Genomic DNA, 18,820 nt, shown 5'->3' with positions numbered 1-18,820 from the left:
ATACACATACATATATGCATATGTATATACATATGTACACAAATGCACACACACATGAGATTTGATGTTATGTCAATATGAATCGATAAAACTGAGAGAACTCAAAACCAATATGAAGTTCTACAAAAGTCATCAATGATGAGCCACAAAGGCACTGATAGCCCATGATCTAAGTATCTAACAGTCTTCTGTTGGCAGGAGACCCTGGAGGAAATGTCTGCTCTATAGCCTTGGCGAATACTTACCCTCAAACAGCTAGAGACTTGTCTACTTTAAGAAAAGTCACCTGTATGTATGCCACAGTTGTGTAGCTTGGTCTTCTTATGGGACTCCTAATAGTGGGAGCAGGGGCTGTCTCCAACCCTTTTACTGGTTTTTGGGACCTTTTTCCTCATACTGGGTCGCCTTGCTCAGCCTTAATACAGGGGAGGTGCTTAGTCTTACTGCAACTTGACATTGCCATGTTTTGTTGATATTCATGGGAGGCCTGCCCTTCCTGAATAGAAATGGAGGAGGAGTGGATGGGGTGGCAGAGGGGAGGTGGAGGAGAGGGACTGGGAGGAGATGAGGGAGGGGAAACTGCAACCAGGATGTAAAATAAATAAATCAATTAATTTTAAAAGTCACTATGCAACTTTGAAATAAAAGAGGTGTCATATATTGAGATTCCTCTTTGGAAATGGCCTTTTAGTTTTTAAAAAGATTTATTTTTTATTATTTTAAAATTATGTGTAAGTAGATATGTGTGTCTGCATGTGGGTGTGTGCATGTGAGTTCAGGTGCCCGAGGAGGCCAGAGGCTTCAGATCTCCCTGTAGTTGTGAGCTGCCTGATGTGGGTGCTAGGAACTGACTCAGGTCTTCTGAAAGACCAGCAAGTGATGAGCCATCTCTTCTACCCTGGAAAAGGCCTTTAGAAAGAGGCCTTGGAAGTGTCTGCTAGTTTACAAAGTCTACGCTCTACCAATAGGTTACTAATGCTATAAACATATAAACCTATCTTGACTTCTTGATCTGCCTGCCCCACCTCCTTGGTGCTGGGATTACAGACATAATTGCACCACGACGTCTGCTTTTATGCAGTGCTAGGCAACAAACCCAGGCCTTCATAAGTGTCAGCTGTTTTGCTGAAGCTTGTTTGCTTGTTTTTGTTATGTTTTATAAGACAGAGTTTCACTCTAGCCCAGGTGTGGACTCACTATGTGTCCTCCCAACAATCCTGCTTTGACTGTCTTAGTGCTAGGATCCTCCTCTGTGGTACAGTTTGAATGCATGGCCTTGAATTCATTTGTTCCCAGTTAGCAGTGTAGGAGATAGCCCTCATACCTGGACCAAGGCCGCTGAGCTGTGGTGGCTCTTGCCTTTACTCCCAGCACTCAGGAGGCAGAGGCAGAGGCAGGCAGATTTCTTTCTATGAGTTCAAGGCCAGCCTGGTCTAAAGAGTGAGTTCCAGGACAGCCAGGACTATACAGAGAAACCCTGTCTTGAAAAACAAAAACAAAAACACCCCCAAACAAAACAAAACCAAAACCAAAAGGACCAAAGCCACCATAAAAAAAGGTCCTACAGGAACAGTGTTTCTCTTCCAGTCTCTTGCTCTGTGAGGAACAACATTCACGATGGTATCTTGGAAGCAGCCACTGGGCTCTTACCAGGTATCACATCTTAAGACTTCCCAGCTTCCAGCACTGTGAGAAATAAAATCCCTTTCTTCCCCAATTTCCTAGTCTCAGGTACTTCTGTGATAGCAATACAGACAGACAAGACATCCGACTAGAAGGAACGCACGCAGAAAGGGAAGACTGACTCCCGCACTTGTCTGCTGACCACCCACGTGCTCTGTGGCACATGTGTGCTCCTGTGCGCATATCCATGTTCGCAAGAAAAAGTGTAATAAAGTCGTTTTTAAAGGGGATGTCGAGACGGGTTAAGAGCGTTTGCTGCCCTCCCAGAGGACTGGATTCTCAGCACCGACATCAGGTGATTCACAATCACTTGTAACTCTAGCTCTAGGGGATCTGATACCTTTCTCTTGACTCTGTGGCACCTTCACTCACATGTGCACACACCCTGAGCATGCCCGCGCCACACACATACACACACTGAGTTGAAAATACAAATACATTTAGAAAACTCTAAAACAGAAGTAGGAAGAAACTCAAGCCAATTGGTAAAATCTGGTCATTGGACAGAACAGTGAGGTGACCAACACCTCTGGGCATTTTAACACTTAGCTATGTTTGGCTCCTAGTGGCCATATCTGAGCTACTTCCCCATCAGGCTAGGGTCAAGCCAGCTCTCTTTACACACTCAGTGCTCATCTGCTGAGGAAGCTCTAGTTCAGGTGTTCCAATCAGCTTGCTTTCTACCTGAGGTGAGTCTAACTGCTGGAAACACTTTTGGCAAGATGCTCCCTAAGCTGCATGAATCAGCAAGTCATGATTTGAGGACTTACTGAGGATGAGACTCACCTTTGGCTTCAAATTTTCCTATGAGCTGGGCTCCCATTGCCATGGCAACATTAGATAGAAGACAAGATAGGAGCTTTTGGCTCAGTGTCATCCAGTTGTACCGAGGAGCCACGAAATAGTAGGGGCTGAAGGTGAAGTAGTACAGGAAGCCACCCACGGCGGCCGCTATGTTGGCTGTGGGGAGAAGGAACATGGTTGCTATGAGCTTGCCAGGAGACCTGCACGAGTTACAGTGGTTAGAGAGAAGCCCACCCCACCCAAACCCCAGCACTGGGGACTACAGCTTCTTCTGACATTATCAGGCCCCTCAAGCCGATCTTCTGCCCACCCGAAGCAGTACACACATAAATATGTGTACGTATAAAACGGGCTGGCAGCAGCTTGGATGTGAAATAGCAACTAAGCTACGATTGTGCATTTTAAAAAAACAATAAAATGACTTAGTAGGGAGCTTGGGAATTCAAAGTGTGGTATACTCATTTTTAGGAAAAAAATTAGGAGCATTTAAAACTAAGGATAATTACTAAGAGAAATGTAGTTTGTACAAGCCATCAGAAGTCCAAAACTATTATAAACTTTTTCTGACCAACAGAGGGCAGCGAGGAAGAAAACATAAGCACAAAATGACAATAAGCTGAATTCAGAGAGCAGAAACAACTTTGAAAAGAGAAGGGTCGAGGAAGAGGAAGATAGGAAGCTAGGAATGATATAGGAATAAGACAGGAATATGAGAAGAAAAAAAGCTATGAGCTTGAGAGATGGAAGCTGACAGCCACCAGCTCTGCCAGCAAATGGGAATTAGCCTTTAACTAGGCCTATCTCTGTTTTACCATGGACAGCTCTGTCAGCAACCCAAATGGTGTTTCTTTGCGATGCCTCTCTGCAGTTTGGGGTAGCCATTCTTGACAACCCCTACCACTTACAACTGCCTCAGACCAAAGTTAACTTTTTCTTTCTTTCTTTCTTTTCTTTTCTTTTTCTTTTTTTCTTTCTTTTTTTTTTTTTTTTTTTTTTTTTTGGTTTTTTGAGACAGGGTTTCTCTGTGTAGCCCTGGCTGTCCTGGATCTCGCTCTGTAGACCAGGCTGGCCTCAAACTCACAGAGATCCGCCTGGCTCTGCCTCCCGAGTTCTGGGATTAAAGGAGTGTGCTACCACCACCTGGCCCAAAGTTAACTTTTAATAGTTGTTTCTGCGTGACTCCCAGCATGCATCCCATGCCTGATGCTCACTTTTGCTATAAAAAGGGGCTTGAAACCCGGCCCCTTTGTCATAGTCACAGAAGCCCGAACCCTGGCTATGGCCTCAGTTAACTGGTAAGCTTCTTCTCCCCATGGTGATTTATTTTTTCTGGAATAAAGTTTGCTTCTGGTTTCATAGACTTTGGTGGTCTGTCCCCCATTTTTTGCCTGCCCTTGGCCCTAACAGTACCAGCAATCACAGCAGAGCAGGCAGGTAAAGCTTTTGTTTCTAGTATTCTTAGCAGTACACAGTTACACTTGCCTTCTGCCGACTCCCTTTCCCCTAAAACATCCTGCCTCTCCTCCTTGGCCTGCAGCATGTGCTCTCTGCCCTCTCCTCATCATCTAGCTCCTTCCTGGGGGAATTCTAAGAGGCTCTGTCATGGGCTTTACTGTATTCCTTTCTGCCTTCTCCTCAAACCAGTTACGTTAAGCCACGGCCTCTCCAGAGTCCTCCCTTCCAACAACTCAGCCTCTGGGTGATCAAAATGCATACCTTTTGACCCTGTAACCATGCACAAATCCCCTTCATTTCCCTAGACAAGTATCACCCCAGTCCTCTGGCTTGAGGGGAACAACAGGACTCACCTTTACTGAAGAAGGTGCTGACCATGAAGCTGAAGGAGATGGAGGAGATTGCAAAACACAGCAAGAAGGCCAGCACCAGGGAGGGGTCGCTGTTCGACAGGACCGCTACGTCCTTCTTCACCTGCAGGACAGGCCGCCCCAGGGGCAGGGTGAGGCAGGGAGGGCGGAGGAACAAGGCCAGGCCTAAAGGTCCCAGGGACACTGCTGGATGGGAAGGGATCCTTGCCTCAGCCAGAGGGAAGCCCTGCTTACTTTCTCCAGCAGGGGAAAGACTTGTCCTGAGGTCAGTGGCCACGAATGTTCTTTGGCCTAAGTGAGGGGATCTCCGCGCCCTCTCCTTGCCAACGCCCTTACGGAAGCGACACTTACTTTGACACAGAACAGCAGGGTCATGAAGGCGACCATGATGAGGAAGAACAGGAAAAACATGAGGAACCAAGCACTCCAGTGCAGCCAGCTACTGAGCCCCATCATGCGCATGTACTCCTATGACAGGGAGAAGGCATCCCACAGTCAGGCTGCTGTCCTGTCTGCAACACGCTGCTACCATGTGTGCCAGGTGCTTACAAAATACAGAGGCATCTCTAGCACAGGAGGGCACAGGCAGGAATTATCCAGCACACGTGAGGGGAAAGAGAAGGCTGTGGTCTGCCATGCTAGTTCTTGTCCAGCAGCTCTTAGCCCTGTGGTGTAAGAATCTAGCCCTTTCCCACCATTCATCGGTGTCCAAAGCTACCCTATCTGGGAGACTATCCCTGATGGTCAGTCAGCACTAATTGCCCTCTATTCCTAAGTCATGATGGTCTGCCTCACTCCGCCCGCAGCCCACTACTCAGCACGGCCTGGTCTGCTCTGTGTCTGAGAGCTGTCCACTGGAAGCTCTCATGCCAGGAAACCCCTTCTCTGCTTGTGCCTCATTCAGGCCTGCTACAGGAACCCAGTAGATGTTAAGCTGTGAATTCTCTGAGTCCTTCAGGGATGCCTTGTGTGCTGTGGAGCAATTCCAAACTCCCAAGGTACACTCCCAAGTCTTCACATTACTTGAGCTGATTCCGAGAGGCCAGGAGTGTCAGCTGGCATTAAAGTCCAGAGGCACCCAGCCTGGCCCCTCCTAAGGTTGGCAGGAAGACCTTGCAGGCTACCAACCACACTGACAGCAGCCTGCTGGGCTGTGAGCCTTCACCAGTGTGTGGTGGTGGACACACATTAAGAGACTTGGGCATCTGTTCATTTGCCTTCCCACTTTGAAGGAGAAGCCCAAAACCCTTTTAGGGAAAGGTCCAGCCTGTCTCTGTGGAAAAATAGAGTAAAGTGATCTGATCACACCTTCCTTTCTGGCTTGTTCACCAAGCGGCTAGGATCAGCTCCTCCAATGACCAATGCTGCCTATGGGTTCTGGGAATCTAAAGCTGCACAGCCAGTGGCGGAGTAAACTAAGAATCCAGTTCTTTGCTCGAAGTGTGGCTCAGTGATAGAGTGCTTACATTCTTGAGACCCTGAGTTCCACTTCTAACATTGAAAACAGAAACAAAATATCAGGGGAGGGGTAAAACAATCAAAATATATTATATGAAAAGAACTTTTTGAAAGAAAGAAACAAACAAAAAGTTATAAAGATAATATAAAAAAGAAAAGAGGAAAAACAAGTTGAGAGGTGGTGGCACACACCTTTAATCCCAGCACTCAGTAGGCAGAGGAAGGCGGGTCTCTGAGTTCGAGGCCAATCTTTTTGGTCTACAGAGTGAGTTCTAGCCTTTTTGGTCTATAGAATGAGTTCCAGGACAGCCAGAGAAACCCTACCTCAAAAACAAAAACAAAAACAAAACACCAAACCAAACCAAACCAACAAAAACTCAAAACAAACAAAAATAAAACAAAATTCAGGTCCTCAAGTGCTGCCTGGAGATCTCAGGTAGAGAACATGCTCATTATCACAATCTAGGCAAAGCAGACTGATTTCAAAGAGCCTGTGCCATGGTGGGTGTCTATACTACATCCTGGCTCTAATGGTTCCAGCACACAGGAAGGAGCCCTGGCTGATGGCAGCAGCCTAGAGACAGACCAGTTCTTTTGAGGAGTCCCAGGACCCACTACTGTGGCTAGGCCATTCCCACACTGACTTGCCAATATATTGCAAAGCCACACACAGAGGGTTACCTTTAGTTTTTTCTCTTTCTCCTGCACCACGGCCCGGATGATGCTGAGGGAGGTATAGGTGAAGCTTAGCATGAGCAGGAGAGGCAACTGGTACTGGATGGCAATGAGGAATGGATCTGAGATGTATGGTGGGAACGGGAACCTCTTGGTGATCACCACAAGCTTCTGGAACAGCTGGTGTGCAGAGGCGTTGGCATGGTAATGCATGATGGCTTTGTCTACAGCATGCTGCACTGCCAGGAAGCCTTCACGGATGTACCCTGAGTCCAAAAACAGAGGACAGCTGTGTCATGGTGCTGCTCACTAGAGAGGGATGTGCTTGGAACAGACAGGACTTTCCTGGGTCCACAGAGGCAGGGCCAGAGGAGGCAAAGGGTGACTTCATCTGACACCCCACTCTGTGGACCACTAATAGCATCTGACACCGTTCAGTGATTCCCAAGGAAAAAAGAATGCTTGCCACACACTGCCAGGTGATAATTGTACTTCATAATTAACACAACCCACATAAAACCACAAACATGGTCATATTTAAAAAATAGATTGAGATAGGACTGGGGGATAGTTCACTGGGTGAGAGTACTTGGGTTTGGATCCCCAGAACCTTCATAAAATCCTACCATGAGCATGCCTGTATACCCTAGCATTTCAGGGTGGAATCAGGCAGATCCTGGGAATTTACTGGATAGCCAGCTTAGCCAAAATGGTGAGCTACAGGTTCAGTGAGAGACATTGTATCAAAGGTGCCAAGTGACAAAGCAGGACATTCAACACTGGCCTACCCATGAGCATGGCTGTACACACACACACACACACACACACACACACACACACACACACACACACACACACACCACATTAAACACACCCAACGTGATATAAACTTGGTGGGAGAGAGACCCTTTATGCATGCCTCAAATGGACTGACTGAAAATTCTCAACAGATAAAACTTAGGCTAAACAGCTACCAGGAAAGAGAACATTAAGAGTGAAGACAGGAGAGGCAGGGATAACTGGAAGGTGTGAGGAACAGGAAAGCACTTTCTGTACTTGCTGAGAGGGCCAGGTCTTGAGCGATGTCCCAGTTGTCTAAGAGTCAAGAGAAAAGCTGGTGGCCCTGGTGCCTAATTGTGACTCTAGGTGGAAAGTGACTGAACAGAGATAGAAGCCGAGGCCTTTGCCCAAGTGGAGCGGAGAGAAGTTGGTGAGAGGCAGCCTGACACAGCAGCAGTCATCTTTGTGTGTTTTGAGCAGCTCTGATGGGTGGGAATCCGACACAGGCCTAACTAACTGAGAATTAGTGTCTACTGCCTGTGTCCTCCTGGGGGTCAGGGAAAATCTGCTCCTCCCCTTTTCCAGTTTGGAGTGATCATGGATCACTCCATTCCCTGGCTCATGGTCCCTTCCTCCATTTCAAGACCAGCAGGGCAGTTCCTCGAGTTAATCTTTGCAGACACTTGTGCAGCCTGTGTGTACTTTTCAGGGCCCGGCAATCACACAGGCTCCCGCAGAGTAACTGAAAACCATTTTGCTATCTTTTTTTTTTTTTTTTTTTTCTTCAAGACAGGGTTTCTCTGTGGAGCCCTGGCTGTCCTGGAACTCACTCTGTAGACCAGGCTGGCCTTGAACTCAGAGATCTGCCTTCCTCTGTCTCCCAAGTACCACCACATCCTGCTTAATTTTGCTATCTGGAATCAGCTGACTAGCAGATTTATTTCCCTTTGCCTCAAACAGGCAAAGGTTCTGAATGATTAGGAAGGGGAATTTAGGGATCATAATTTGATCTACTTTAGGTGGTTCTTCTGGACTCCCCAAAGGGGTCTGAAATAGAAAGCACAAAGGGAGAGGGGCCTGTGGGAGTAGCAAGCACAGCACCCTAAGGTATACAAGGTCCGAGAGAGATGAACCCAAGGAAGAAGTGGATTTAAGATTAGCAGATAAAAGGCAGCCTGAGGTTCCACGCTCTCAGCCTCAGGACAGACTGGGGAACAGGCCACTGGCATGAGTGATTAGAATACAAATATCCTGAGACACACAAGTGTCTGGCCACTTGTTCCAGCCTCTAGAACAGAGAAAAGCAGTCTGCTAGTCACACCCATTAACAAGCGCTGCCATTCTTTTGTCTCGGGTTTTATGACTGTAATGTCACTGATGTGTGCCAAGGCCAGTGCTGGTGGAGCAATAATTCTCATCTTTACAAGGTCACTTCACAGCAGCTAATGCTATCCTCATTGGACAGACAGACAGGCCCAAGGAGCCACATGGCTGGTGAGGGGTTCAGCTGAGCATGGAACACCAGAAACTTTGTCTTCGAAGTCATGCCTACTCACCACGACGACGACATCACTTTCCCCCCACACCTATCTGCCTGCTGCTGCTGCATACTGTCTTCTCAGGAGACTATGGAGTGGCATGGCGACTCTCATCATTGCAGCTTTGTGATGACCTGACAATCTGGGCAGTGGTCTTTTTTTTTTTTTTTTTTTTTTTTTGGTTCTTTTTGTTTGTTTGTTTGTTTTTTTTTTGTTTTTTTGTTTTTTGTTTTTTGTTTTTGTTTTTCGAGACAGGGTTTCTCCGTGTAGTTTTGGTGCCTGTCCTGGATCTCACTCTATACATCAGGCTGGCCTCAAACTCACAGAGATCCACCTGGTTCTTCCTCTCGAGTGCTGAGATTAAAGGCGTATACCACCACTGCCCAGCTAAGGCAGTGGTGCTTAACCGGTGGGTGGGTCACAACTCCTTTGGGGGTCGCATATCAGATATCTACATTATGATTCATAACAGTAACAAAAGTACAGTTAAGAAGTAGCAACAGAATAATTTTATGGTTGGGGGTCACAACCTGAGGAATTGTACTAAAGGGTTGCGGCATTAGGAAGGTTGAGAACCACTGGTCTAAAGCATAATGTCATCATCAATGTTTGTGATGATAAGTCAAACCATGGAAAATATTGCTGTTGTGGGTTATCTTGTTCTTTCAGAGTACTCTGTGGGATGTTCTTTTTAGAATTTTTTTTTATATGAATGGGTGTTTTGCGGCATATATGTCTATGTATCACGTATGTGCCTGGTCAACCGAAATAGGAGTTACATAAGGCTGTTAGCTGCCCGGTACTGGGAATCAAACCTGGGTCTTCTGGATGAGCAGTCAGTGCTCTTAACTTATCCATTTCATCATCCCTGGGGGTCATACTTATCAGGATATTGTTAGTAAGCCTGAGGCATGGGCGTCTCGTCTGGGACACAGGTGGGATGAGAACTGCCCCGCCACTGCTGGTGCTGTGGCCCCCATCTACTTCTGCAGGCTCTCACAGACTTCTAAACAACCTGGGGTTGTCTTTCACAGGTTTGGACAACCATGCCTGGTTTATGAAATCTTCCCTTTGTCAACTGCTGCAAATGTTTTTCCTAGTCTCCTCTATTGGTCATAGGGCTTTTCTTTTGGGGCAATTTTTTTTTTTTTTTTTTTTTTTTTTTTTTTTTTTTTTTTTTTTTTTTTGGTTTTTTCGAGACAGGGTTTCTCTGTGTAGCTTTGCGCCTTTCCTGGAGCTCACTTGGTAGCCCAGGCTGGCCTCGAACTCACAGAGATCCGCCTGGCTCTGCCTCCCGAGTGCTGGGATTAAAGGCGTGCGCCACCACGCCCGGCTTGGGGCAATTTTTTGAGTTTGCACATACTGGCCAGTATCTGCCAGTCTTTTCCTCTAAGATTTCATTTTTTTCTTAAAAATTACTTTATGTATGTGGGTGTTTTGCCTGCATGTATGTCTGTGCATCACATGATTGCTCAGTATCTGCAGAGGCCAGAGGACATTGAATCCCATGGAACTGGAGCTACAGATAGTTATCAGACACCATGTGGGTGCTGGGTATTTACCCCAGTCCTCCGGAAGACTAACCAGTGTTCTTCACCTCTGAGCCATCTCTCCAGCCCCAGGCTTTCTGTTTGTTTGTTTTTGAGACAGGATCTCTTTGCTGTCCTGGAACTTACTATGTCGAGCAGGCTGACCTCTGACTCAAATATCTGCCTGTTTCTGCCTCCCAAGTACGGGGATTCAAGGTATGTACCACCATTCCTGGCTTAGGAGATATTTTTCTATTGCTTTCAAGAAACAAGATGGCTTGAGGAACTGCATCGCAGCATCTGTCAGTCAGCACGTCCAGCTGGGTGACGTGGGTAACTGGTACAACAGCTGCTGCAGCTCTCCTGAGCTCCAGGTCTACTCACTTGTGTGGAGCCTCTCCTATCCCACACCTCTCCTTGTTCATTTTAGTTCTTTTTCCAGATTTAAAACCCCAACCTAGAGCATTAGCCTTAGGATGGGTCCTAGAACCAGTGGCAGGCATCTCCAAATGCTGCTGGTTAGAGCCTTCTGCCTGCCAGCTGTACATTCTGAGTCTTGCTCCACAGAGAGACTGTAGAAGACAGTGTTCTCCAGAACTTCTGGATTTCTACCAGTCTTAGTTGGACTAGGCTATATCTCACCCCGGATCACTGGCCCTAGCCACACCTTATCTCTCTTTAGCTTGTGTCCAAGATGTGCCCTTGCTTCAAAACAGACAGACATGAACTGCAGTGACAGCTACCATACAGACCATAGTATGCCTAGACAGGGAACTGGAATAGCAACAAAGACTTCTGTGCACGTTACTGAGTTCAATCAAGAATCTGCAGACTTTCAAAATGTGAGAAAACCAAGCACAGAGAAGGCCAGGGAAGGGAGCATAAAAACAAGCCTGAAAGGGTTGATCAGAATGAGGCTTTTGAAAACCTGAGTGATGAATGTTTCATTCAAGGGCACATGTCCTCTGAAGTACAGGGAGGGAAGCTAGTCTTTCTAAGGCTTACACCTACCCTTTAGGAGCCAGCTTTATTAAAGGGTGTTTGTTTTTTCCTTCACAATTGATAAATTTATAAAAAAGAATTTCTAGGCCAAGCAGTGGTAGTGCACACTTTTAATCCCAGCACTCAGGAGGCAGATGCAGGTGGATCTCTGTGAGTTTGAGGCCAGCCTGGTCTACAAAGTGAGCTCCAGGATAGGCAGGGCTACACAAGGAAACCCTGTCTCAACCACTTCCTCCCCCAACAATTTTTTTTCTATAGACAAAGCAAGGTGGTTTTGACTCCCACCATCACCAGAAGTTAGCAATCTGGGGCTAGGAATATGGCCCCTAAGAGTATTTCTCACCTGGCTCACCACCATCAGCTGATAAAGGCTCTCTTGGTCCTGGGCTTGGGAAAAGTGGAAAAAGAGAAGTGGTGTGCCAGCCTTCGGTCTCTCTTAGAAAAATATTTCCTGTTTGGGTCCACATGTAATTTCTTCGTGTGTAACTGAAGCGTAGGTGGTATTTCACCTGTGGAAACAGAAAAGAAAACCAATAGTTCTGAAGGGTTCAGACTGAAGAGTAGATGTCCGAGTGCCATGATGGGGCATTTCCTTACCAGGATGGTGTCACCAAACGCTTACCATGTCCTGCCCCGAAATTACCCCAGTGGCCTCAAAACATCAGAGGGAGACATTTTTTTTTTTTTTTTTTTTTGGTTTTTCGAGACAGGGTTTCTCTGTGTAGCTTTGTGCCTTTCCTGGAACTCACTTGTAGACCAGGCTGGCCTCGAACTCACAAGAGATCTGCCTGCCTCTGCCTCCGAGTGTGGGGATTAAAGGTGTGCGCTTCCACCACCCGGCTTTTTTTTTTTTAATGATTTATTCATTTTTATGTAATATGCATCGGTGTTTTGCGTGAATGTATGTCTGTGTGAGGGTGTCAGGTTCCCTGGAACTGTAGTTACAGACAGTTGTGAGCTGTCATGTGGGTGCTGGGAATTGAATCTGGGTGCTCCAGAAGAGCAGCCAGTGCTCTTAACTGCTGAGCCACCTCTCCAAACCCAGAGGGAGTTATTTCTCCCAGCAGCAACAGAGAGACACAAGGGGTACTTTTGGAATGTTTCAGCCACTTCTCTTTGTTACCTAGCAACATGAATACTTTTTTTTGAGACAGGGTCTCACTGTATATCTTTGGCTTGCCTAAAGCTTGCTATGTTGAACAGGATGGTCTTGAACTCACAGAGATCCATCTGCCTCTGTCTCTCAAGTGCTGGGATTAAAGGCACACACCACCATGCCCAGCAATATCATATTTTCAACGCCACATATGCAGGATCAATGGAAGGCAACCATCAACATGTGAGACAGTTGTGCAATCCCCCTCCTCCAGACAGGGTTTCTCTGTGTAGCTCTGGTTGTCCTAGAACCTGCTTGGTAGACCAGGCTGGCCTTGAACTCACAGAGATCCACCTGCCTCTGTCTCTCAAGTGCTGGGACTAAAGCTGTGCGCCACCACCGTCCCACCAGTTGCTCAGTTTTAAAACCATCTAGAAAGCAAAGAACTTCCTCTATTTATTTTTTAGACATATTTAAATCCCAAACACCTACTATTTTCTTCCTTATCCTAGTTGATTTTATCTAAAGAGGCCCAGAGAACTTATAAAATCCAGAAATTAAGTGATTGTTCATGGGTTGGTAGGTTTTTAAAAACTGTTCTGGACTGACAGGTTAACATCACCAAGCTCCCTCTGTAGGGACTGATTGGCATACTGGTCCCAAGGGACAGTTTAATGTTTACTCTTAGGCAGGTGGAGGTTAAGGACAAGCATCCATATTTGCAAGTGTATGGAGCTGTGAGGGACACTGAGGGCCAGCACAGTGTGCACGTGTGTGTAGGGGGCGGGGTCACCGTCTCACCGCCAGTGGCAGGGGGTCCTTGCTGTGGTTGAAGGTGTGCTCAAATACCACAGCTGCCAGCACGTTGGAGGAGCGGTTGTCATACCGAATGTAGTCCTCGAAGTCCTTCTCAGAGGAAAAGCCATGCACTGTGGACAAAGCAGCAAACCACACATTGCCCAATCGTCCCTGATCCTTGAAAAGCCTGGGGACGCCAGGACGCTTCCCGATAAAAGACAGCATACTGACAAGGCTGTTGAGAGCTCGGAAACCCTCAAGACTGGAGTGGGCCAACAGCAGAACTGCTCAGTCAGAGCTAAGCCCTGGATAGCACCTAGTCTTCCCGCTGCAATCTGAAGCAGGCTGAGATACCAGGCCAGCAGCAGGGCCAGGGGCTGCAGTCAGAGGCAGCGGGGCTCTGTTCTCCCCATCCCCACTCTCTCCCCTGATCGTGGCAAGTCTTACTTTTATTTTATTTATTTTTTAAAACAGGGTTTCTCTGTGTATCCCTGGCTGACCTGGAACTCACTCTGTAGACCAGGCTGGCCTCGAACTCACAGAGATTCACCTGCCTCTGCCTCCCAAGTGTTGGGATTAAAGGTGTGCGCCATCACTGCCCAGCATGGCAAGCTTTAAAAATTGGAGTTCCTCCAAGGACCTCTGTCCCCTGGCCTCCTTTTACATACAGGGCTTTACTGTAATCACTTGGTGGGGTAAAACAAGCTAGAGGAGTCTGTGCCATCAGCAAGAGGCAATAGTTTTATCTTGAAGCAAAGACATAGAAAAGAAGGCTAGCACACGCTGCCTCCTCCACAGGCCTCCTGTGGCTTTATTCAGAACTGCCCCTGAAACCCATCCCAGGAAGACTGTTTGTACTATGTACTCAAACTGTGCTCTGCTCCCAGAATTAAATGGCTTCCCTGGACTGAGTCCACCCAGCTGCCCCTGTTATCACTAGGTGTGACTGTGGAGCCTGCTATGACCAAGACTGCCACACGTTTCTTCATTGGTCCCCCAGCATTGGACAGATGGGCAGTCAGGCTCTTGAGCCTCATTTTGTACTGAGATAAGGCAGCCCAGAGGTTGATAAAGACATATAGCCAACATGATGGGTTGCTGAGTGTGGACCCAGCTTTCCCTGCGTCCTGGAGTCTGAATTCTCTGCACAACATTGTCCCGGAGAACTAAACCACAAGAACCCCGCTAACCCCTGGGTCTCTCACCTCTCATGTTGATCACTAGCTCCCTTTTCACCGTCTCTGTGATGGTCCTGGCAGCATCGCTGTGGGAAGGGATGTAGGCGAGCTCCCAGCTATCCCCAGGTGGCGGGAAGGAAAAGAACAGGGGCAGCTGCTGGATGGACTGGCCCTGGTAAACTGTGGCATTGGGCACATTCTCTGACTGGATCTTCAAGCGGAGCCAAATCAGGATCCCAGAAAACAGCAGGGGCAGGAGGAGTTCCAGGGCTGTCACTAAGACCTTCCGTTTCTACAAGAGAAACAACCACGCTGTTGACAGCGACAATGCACCCTCCTTGAGGGCTTTCCCTGGGCGTCGACTGGACGACGGCCGCCCTCCTTGGGCCTGGACTCACCTTCAGAGTGTAGTTCTTCCAGAGCAGGAGCGCCAGCTGCCGGAGCACTGCCATCTTCCTGTGGGCACAGTGCCAACACCACCCAGAGACCAGAGGATGGAAAACTAAAGTGCCCTGAAAACACAGACCACGGTTGCCTCGGGGACTGCTGCGAGCTCTTTCCCTCCGTATTTCCCACCTTCCTTTCGGCCACTCTAACCCTAAACACTCCCTTAGGGGAAGCATGCCACCCTGATGCTGCAGACACCACCATGTCCAGGGAGAATGCACACGCTTTGGGGCAGCTGCCATGTTCTTCAACAACACATCTTATTATTTATTTTTGTGTGTACGCATGTGTGCACATTTGAGTGCCCCTGTGCACGTGTGAGGTCAGAGGACAGCTTTTTGGAGTTTGTTTTCTCCTTTCCACCATGTGGGTTTGGAGGATCAAACTCCGGTCATGAGGCTTGGAGGCAAACGCCTTTACCCACTGAGCTCTCCTGCCGTCCCCACAGTAAGCTTTTTATGTGCTCTGCAACTGTTGTGGTGGTATTTATTATTATTCAGATGCTTTAGTTGTTATGCACGTCCCATTTAATCGCAAAACATTGCTTTTTACTTAACCAATACAGAACTAGTAAAAGAAAATTCAAGGCTGGAGAGGTAGTTTAGCAGGTAAAAGTGCTTGCAGCCAGCCAAGCTGGACACCAGAGTTTGCTTCCTGGGACACAGGTAAAGGTGAAAGGAGGGAACTGACTCCTGAAAATTACCCTGACTCCCACACATGACCATGACGTGTGTACACATACACTAAATTAACCAACCAAAAAAAAAAAAAAACCTCAACTTAGTGTCCTGGCTAGAGGTCATTTTAAGAGTTGAGAGGACTGTGGGGAGGAAGAGAAAAGCAGAGGCCTAGGACTGGGCCTTCGGTGGCCTTGCTGACCTGGGAGCCAGTGGGTCAGAAGCTGTGTAAGTCACCAGTCATTCTCTCTTGAATCTAAAGGCCACTTTTTCCTGTTGCTATACAAATACTGGAACCCAAGTCTTCCCTACACATGACCAGCCCCTCCTCTCTCCCTCACACCCCCCTTATTGAGACAAGGTCTTGCTATGGAGCTCAGGCTGGTCTCAAGCTCACTAGGTAGACCCAGGCTGCTCTTGACTCCTAGTGATCCTCTGCCTCAGCCTCCTGACAGAATTGTAGGCACATGCCATCATACTGGGCATAAGAACACACATCCTAAAAGTATCTCTCCTATAGTACACATAAATGTAACATTTAATTCTGGCATCCAAAACCAGAGGGAAAATCTGCAAAGAGTTTATCAAACACAAGGAATAGCAAAAACAACATTTATGAAGGCTGTCGATTTAGACAAATGTTACTGAATTTCAACTATTAGAAGCAGAAACATTGAGCTGCTAACCTGGAGAAGTAGGTGGTCAGAGGTAAAGCCGGCAACACCCAAGTCCGGAGGATCCCATTCAGCAAACTGAAGGCTTGGCGGTCCAGAGGTGAAGACCCACAAGTGAGGAAGGGAGAGAGCAGCAGGCTCCTGAGAGCTGCAGGCAGAGAGAAGCACTTCCCAGCTCAGAGACTCCAAGTGGGGAAAAGCCTTGGTGACTCACAGGGGGAGTTTAGCTCAGTTAATCAGCTCTATGTTCATGGCTAGTACTAATCAAACACCAATTCTTAGTCAGATGAAGGCAAAACAGGGTATATAGATAATTCCTGAATCACTCATTAATGAGCAAAAGCTAACATGCCTCTAACATGAGTAGCTGGAGATTAGAGTCTATGGGATAAAGAGGGTTTCTGTTTGTTTGTTTGTTCTAAAGGAACCCTAGCTGGGCAGTGGTGGCGCACGCTTTTAATCCCAGCACTCAGGAGGCAGAGGCAGGTGGATCTCTGAGTTCCAGGCCAGCCTAGTCTACAGAGCAAGTTCCAAAACTGCCAAGGCTACACAGAGAAATTCTGTCTTGAAACAAACAAACAAACAAACAAAAAACCAAACCCGCCGGGTGGTGGTGGCGCACGTCTTTAATCCCAGCACTCGGGAGGCAGAGGCAGGCGGATCTCTGTGAGTTCGAGGCCAGCCTGGGCTACCAAGTGAGTTCCAGGAAAGGCACAAAGCTACACGGAGAAACCCTGTCTCGAACAACAACAAAACAAAACAAAACAAAACAAAACAAAAAACCAAAAAAATCCCTGTTTTTACTTTTACAGTTAAAAGTAATTTCCATAAAGAATCTTTTTAGGGCTGGAGAGATGGCTTGGAGGTTAGGACTGCATACTGCTCTTGGAGAGGACTGAGGTCGATCCCCAGCATGTACATCAGGCAGCTTACAACTGCCTGGACTCCAGGTACAGGGGTCTAACACCTGGGGCCTCTGTGGGCGCTTGCACTCAAGTACGCACACTCTCACAGACACAGACGCACAATTTAAAGAAGAGAGAGAGAAATCTAAAAAAAAATTATTTTAAAAACTAAACATCTTGCTGGGCAGTGGTGGCACATGCCTTTAATCTCAGCACTCAGGAGGCAGAGACAGGTGGATCTCTGTGAGTTCGAGGCCAGCCTGGGCTACTGAGTGAGTTCTGGAAAAGGCGCAAAGCTACACAGAGAAACCCTGTCTTGAACACCCCCCCCCCGCCAAAATTAAAAACTAAACATCTTGCCTTCTTAAAACATAAACTCAAAATTTATGTAGTGAGGGTGGTAGAGAAATCTCACAAATTAACTTAAAATATGGATTGTTTTTGAGACAGAGTCTTGCATTTAGCTCAGGTTGGCCTCAAAATTGTGGTATCAGCCTTCTGAGTGAGGCATGAGCCATCACACCCACTTTTAAAATGTGACTTTTAATGACAGGAAGGACTAACAAGTGAAAAAAACTATGACAACACAAAGTGTCATTAATTGGCAACTTAATAAATCTGAAAACTTTTATAATTTTAATTTGTAAGGGCTGCAGGCAGCAGTTTGTCTGTGTAGCTTGTATGAGTTGGAGTTCTACCCACAAAAACAAATGGATGAATGAGTATACATGTATATATATATATATATATATATATATATATATATATATATATAATAAATTAATTTAGAATAAGTATATTTTTAAAACACCAAAGCCGAGCATAGTGGCACATACCTTTAACTCAGCACTTGGGAGGCAGAGGCAGGCGGATTTCTCTGAGTTTGGGGCCAGCCTGGTCTACAGAGTGAGTTCCAGGATGGCCAGGGCTACACAGAGAAATCCTTACTCAAAACACCAAAAATAAATAAATAAATAAATAAATAAATAAATAAATAAATAAATAAATACTCTACCAGGCCAGGGTTAGTAATGCATGCCTTTAATTTCAGCACTTAAGAGATTGAGACAGAAGCACATAGATCTCTGAATTCCAGGCCAGCCAGGGCTACATAGTGAGACCTTGTCTAAACAAACAAACAAACAAATAAAACAAAACAAAAACAAAAGAAACCTACCACTACCAACCACCAAAACCCAAACAACAGCAACTAAAAACGCCTACCAATAAAGTCTTAAAAACAATTATAGAAGATCGATAAAGGAGCAGTGATTTAATGGCATCTGTTAAGGCCGGTGGTTGTTTTTAAATTTTTTAATGTTAATACATTTTTAGCTATTTATTCTATGTGTGTGTTGCTTGTGTGTGTAGATCAAAGACAACTTAGGGAGTCGATCATTTCCTTCTATGCTGGATCCCGAGATCAAACTCAGGTCATCGTGTTTAACAGCAGTGCCTTTACCCACTGAGAGATTTCACCGTCCCAGGGCTCCACAAACAGTCCACTGAAAGGGGGACCAGGTGGCTCTGGTCAAAGCCAGTCCAGACTGGCAACTAGTTTGACTGAGAGGAACTTTCTCCCTCCACCAGAAAGGGATATGAAAAGGCTACAGTTCAGAAAGGCTTTGGGGCTCAGGATGTAGCTCGGCTAGCGAGCATGCAGAGCACTCAGGGCTTAACCCCAAGCACTGTATAAACTGAGCATGACGGCAAATGCCTGCAATCTCAAGTTCAACCTCCTCCACCACAC

General features: G+C 46.7%; 1 protein-coding gene across 3 annotated transcripts in view; it reads right to left on the bottom strand.

Annotated features, from left to right (window-relative positions):
- Window positions 1-18,820, bottom strand: part of Abca3 (ATP binding cassette subfamily A member 3) — a 61,440-nt gene that overhangs the window by 33,264 nt on the left and 9,356 nt on the right. For all 3 annotated transcript variants that reach the window (XM_028853871.2, XM_037201427.1, XM_037201428.1), the window contains 9 exons: window positions 16,178-16,313; window positions 14,766-14,879; window positions 14,395-14,659; window positions 13,193-13,320; window positions 11,639-11,804; window positions 6,453-6,712; window positions 4,665-4,781; window positions 4,296-4,416; window positions 2,470-2,643 (listed from right to left, as the gene is read on the bottom strand). In XM_028853871.2, the coding sequence (XP_028709704.1) occupies window positions 2,470-2,643; window positions 4,296-4,416; window positions 4,665-4,781; window positions 6,453-6,712; window positions 11,639-11,804; window positions 13,193-13,320; window positions 14,395-14,659; window positions 14,766-14,819 (1,285 nt within the window). In that variant the 5' untranslated portion in view covers window positions 14,820-14,879; window positions 16,178-16,313. The remainder of the gene's footprint in view (window positions 1-2,469; window positions 2,644-4,295; window positions 4,417-4,664; window positions 4,782-6,452; window positions 6,713-11,638; window positions 11,805-13,192; window positions 13,321-14,394; window positions 14,660-14,765; window positions 14,880-16,177; window positions 16,314-18,820) is intronic.

The sequence above is a fragment of the Peromyscus leucopus genome, chromosome 8b (assembly GCF_004664715.2).
Source record: "Peromyscus leucopus breed LL Stock chromosome 8b, UCI_PerLeu_2.1, whole genome shotgun sequence".
Taxonomy (NCBI): Eukaryota; Metazoa; Chordata; class Mammalia; order Rodentia; family Cricetidae; genus Peromyscus; species Peromyscus leucopus.
This window is presented reverse-complemented; position numbering and strand designations above follow the sequence as displayed.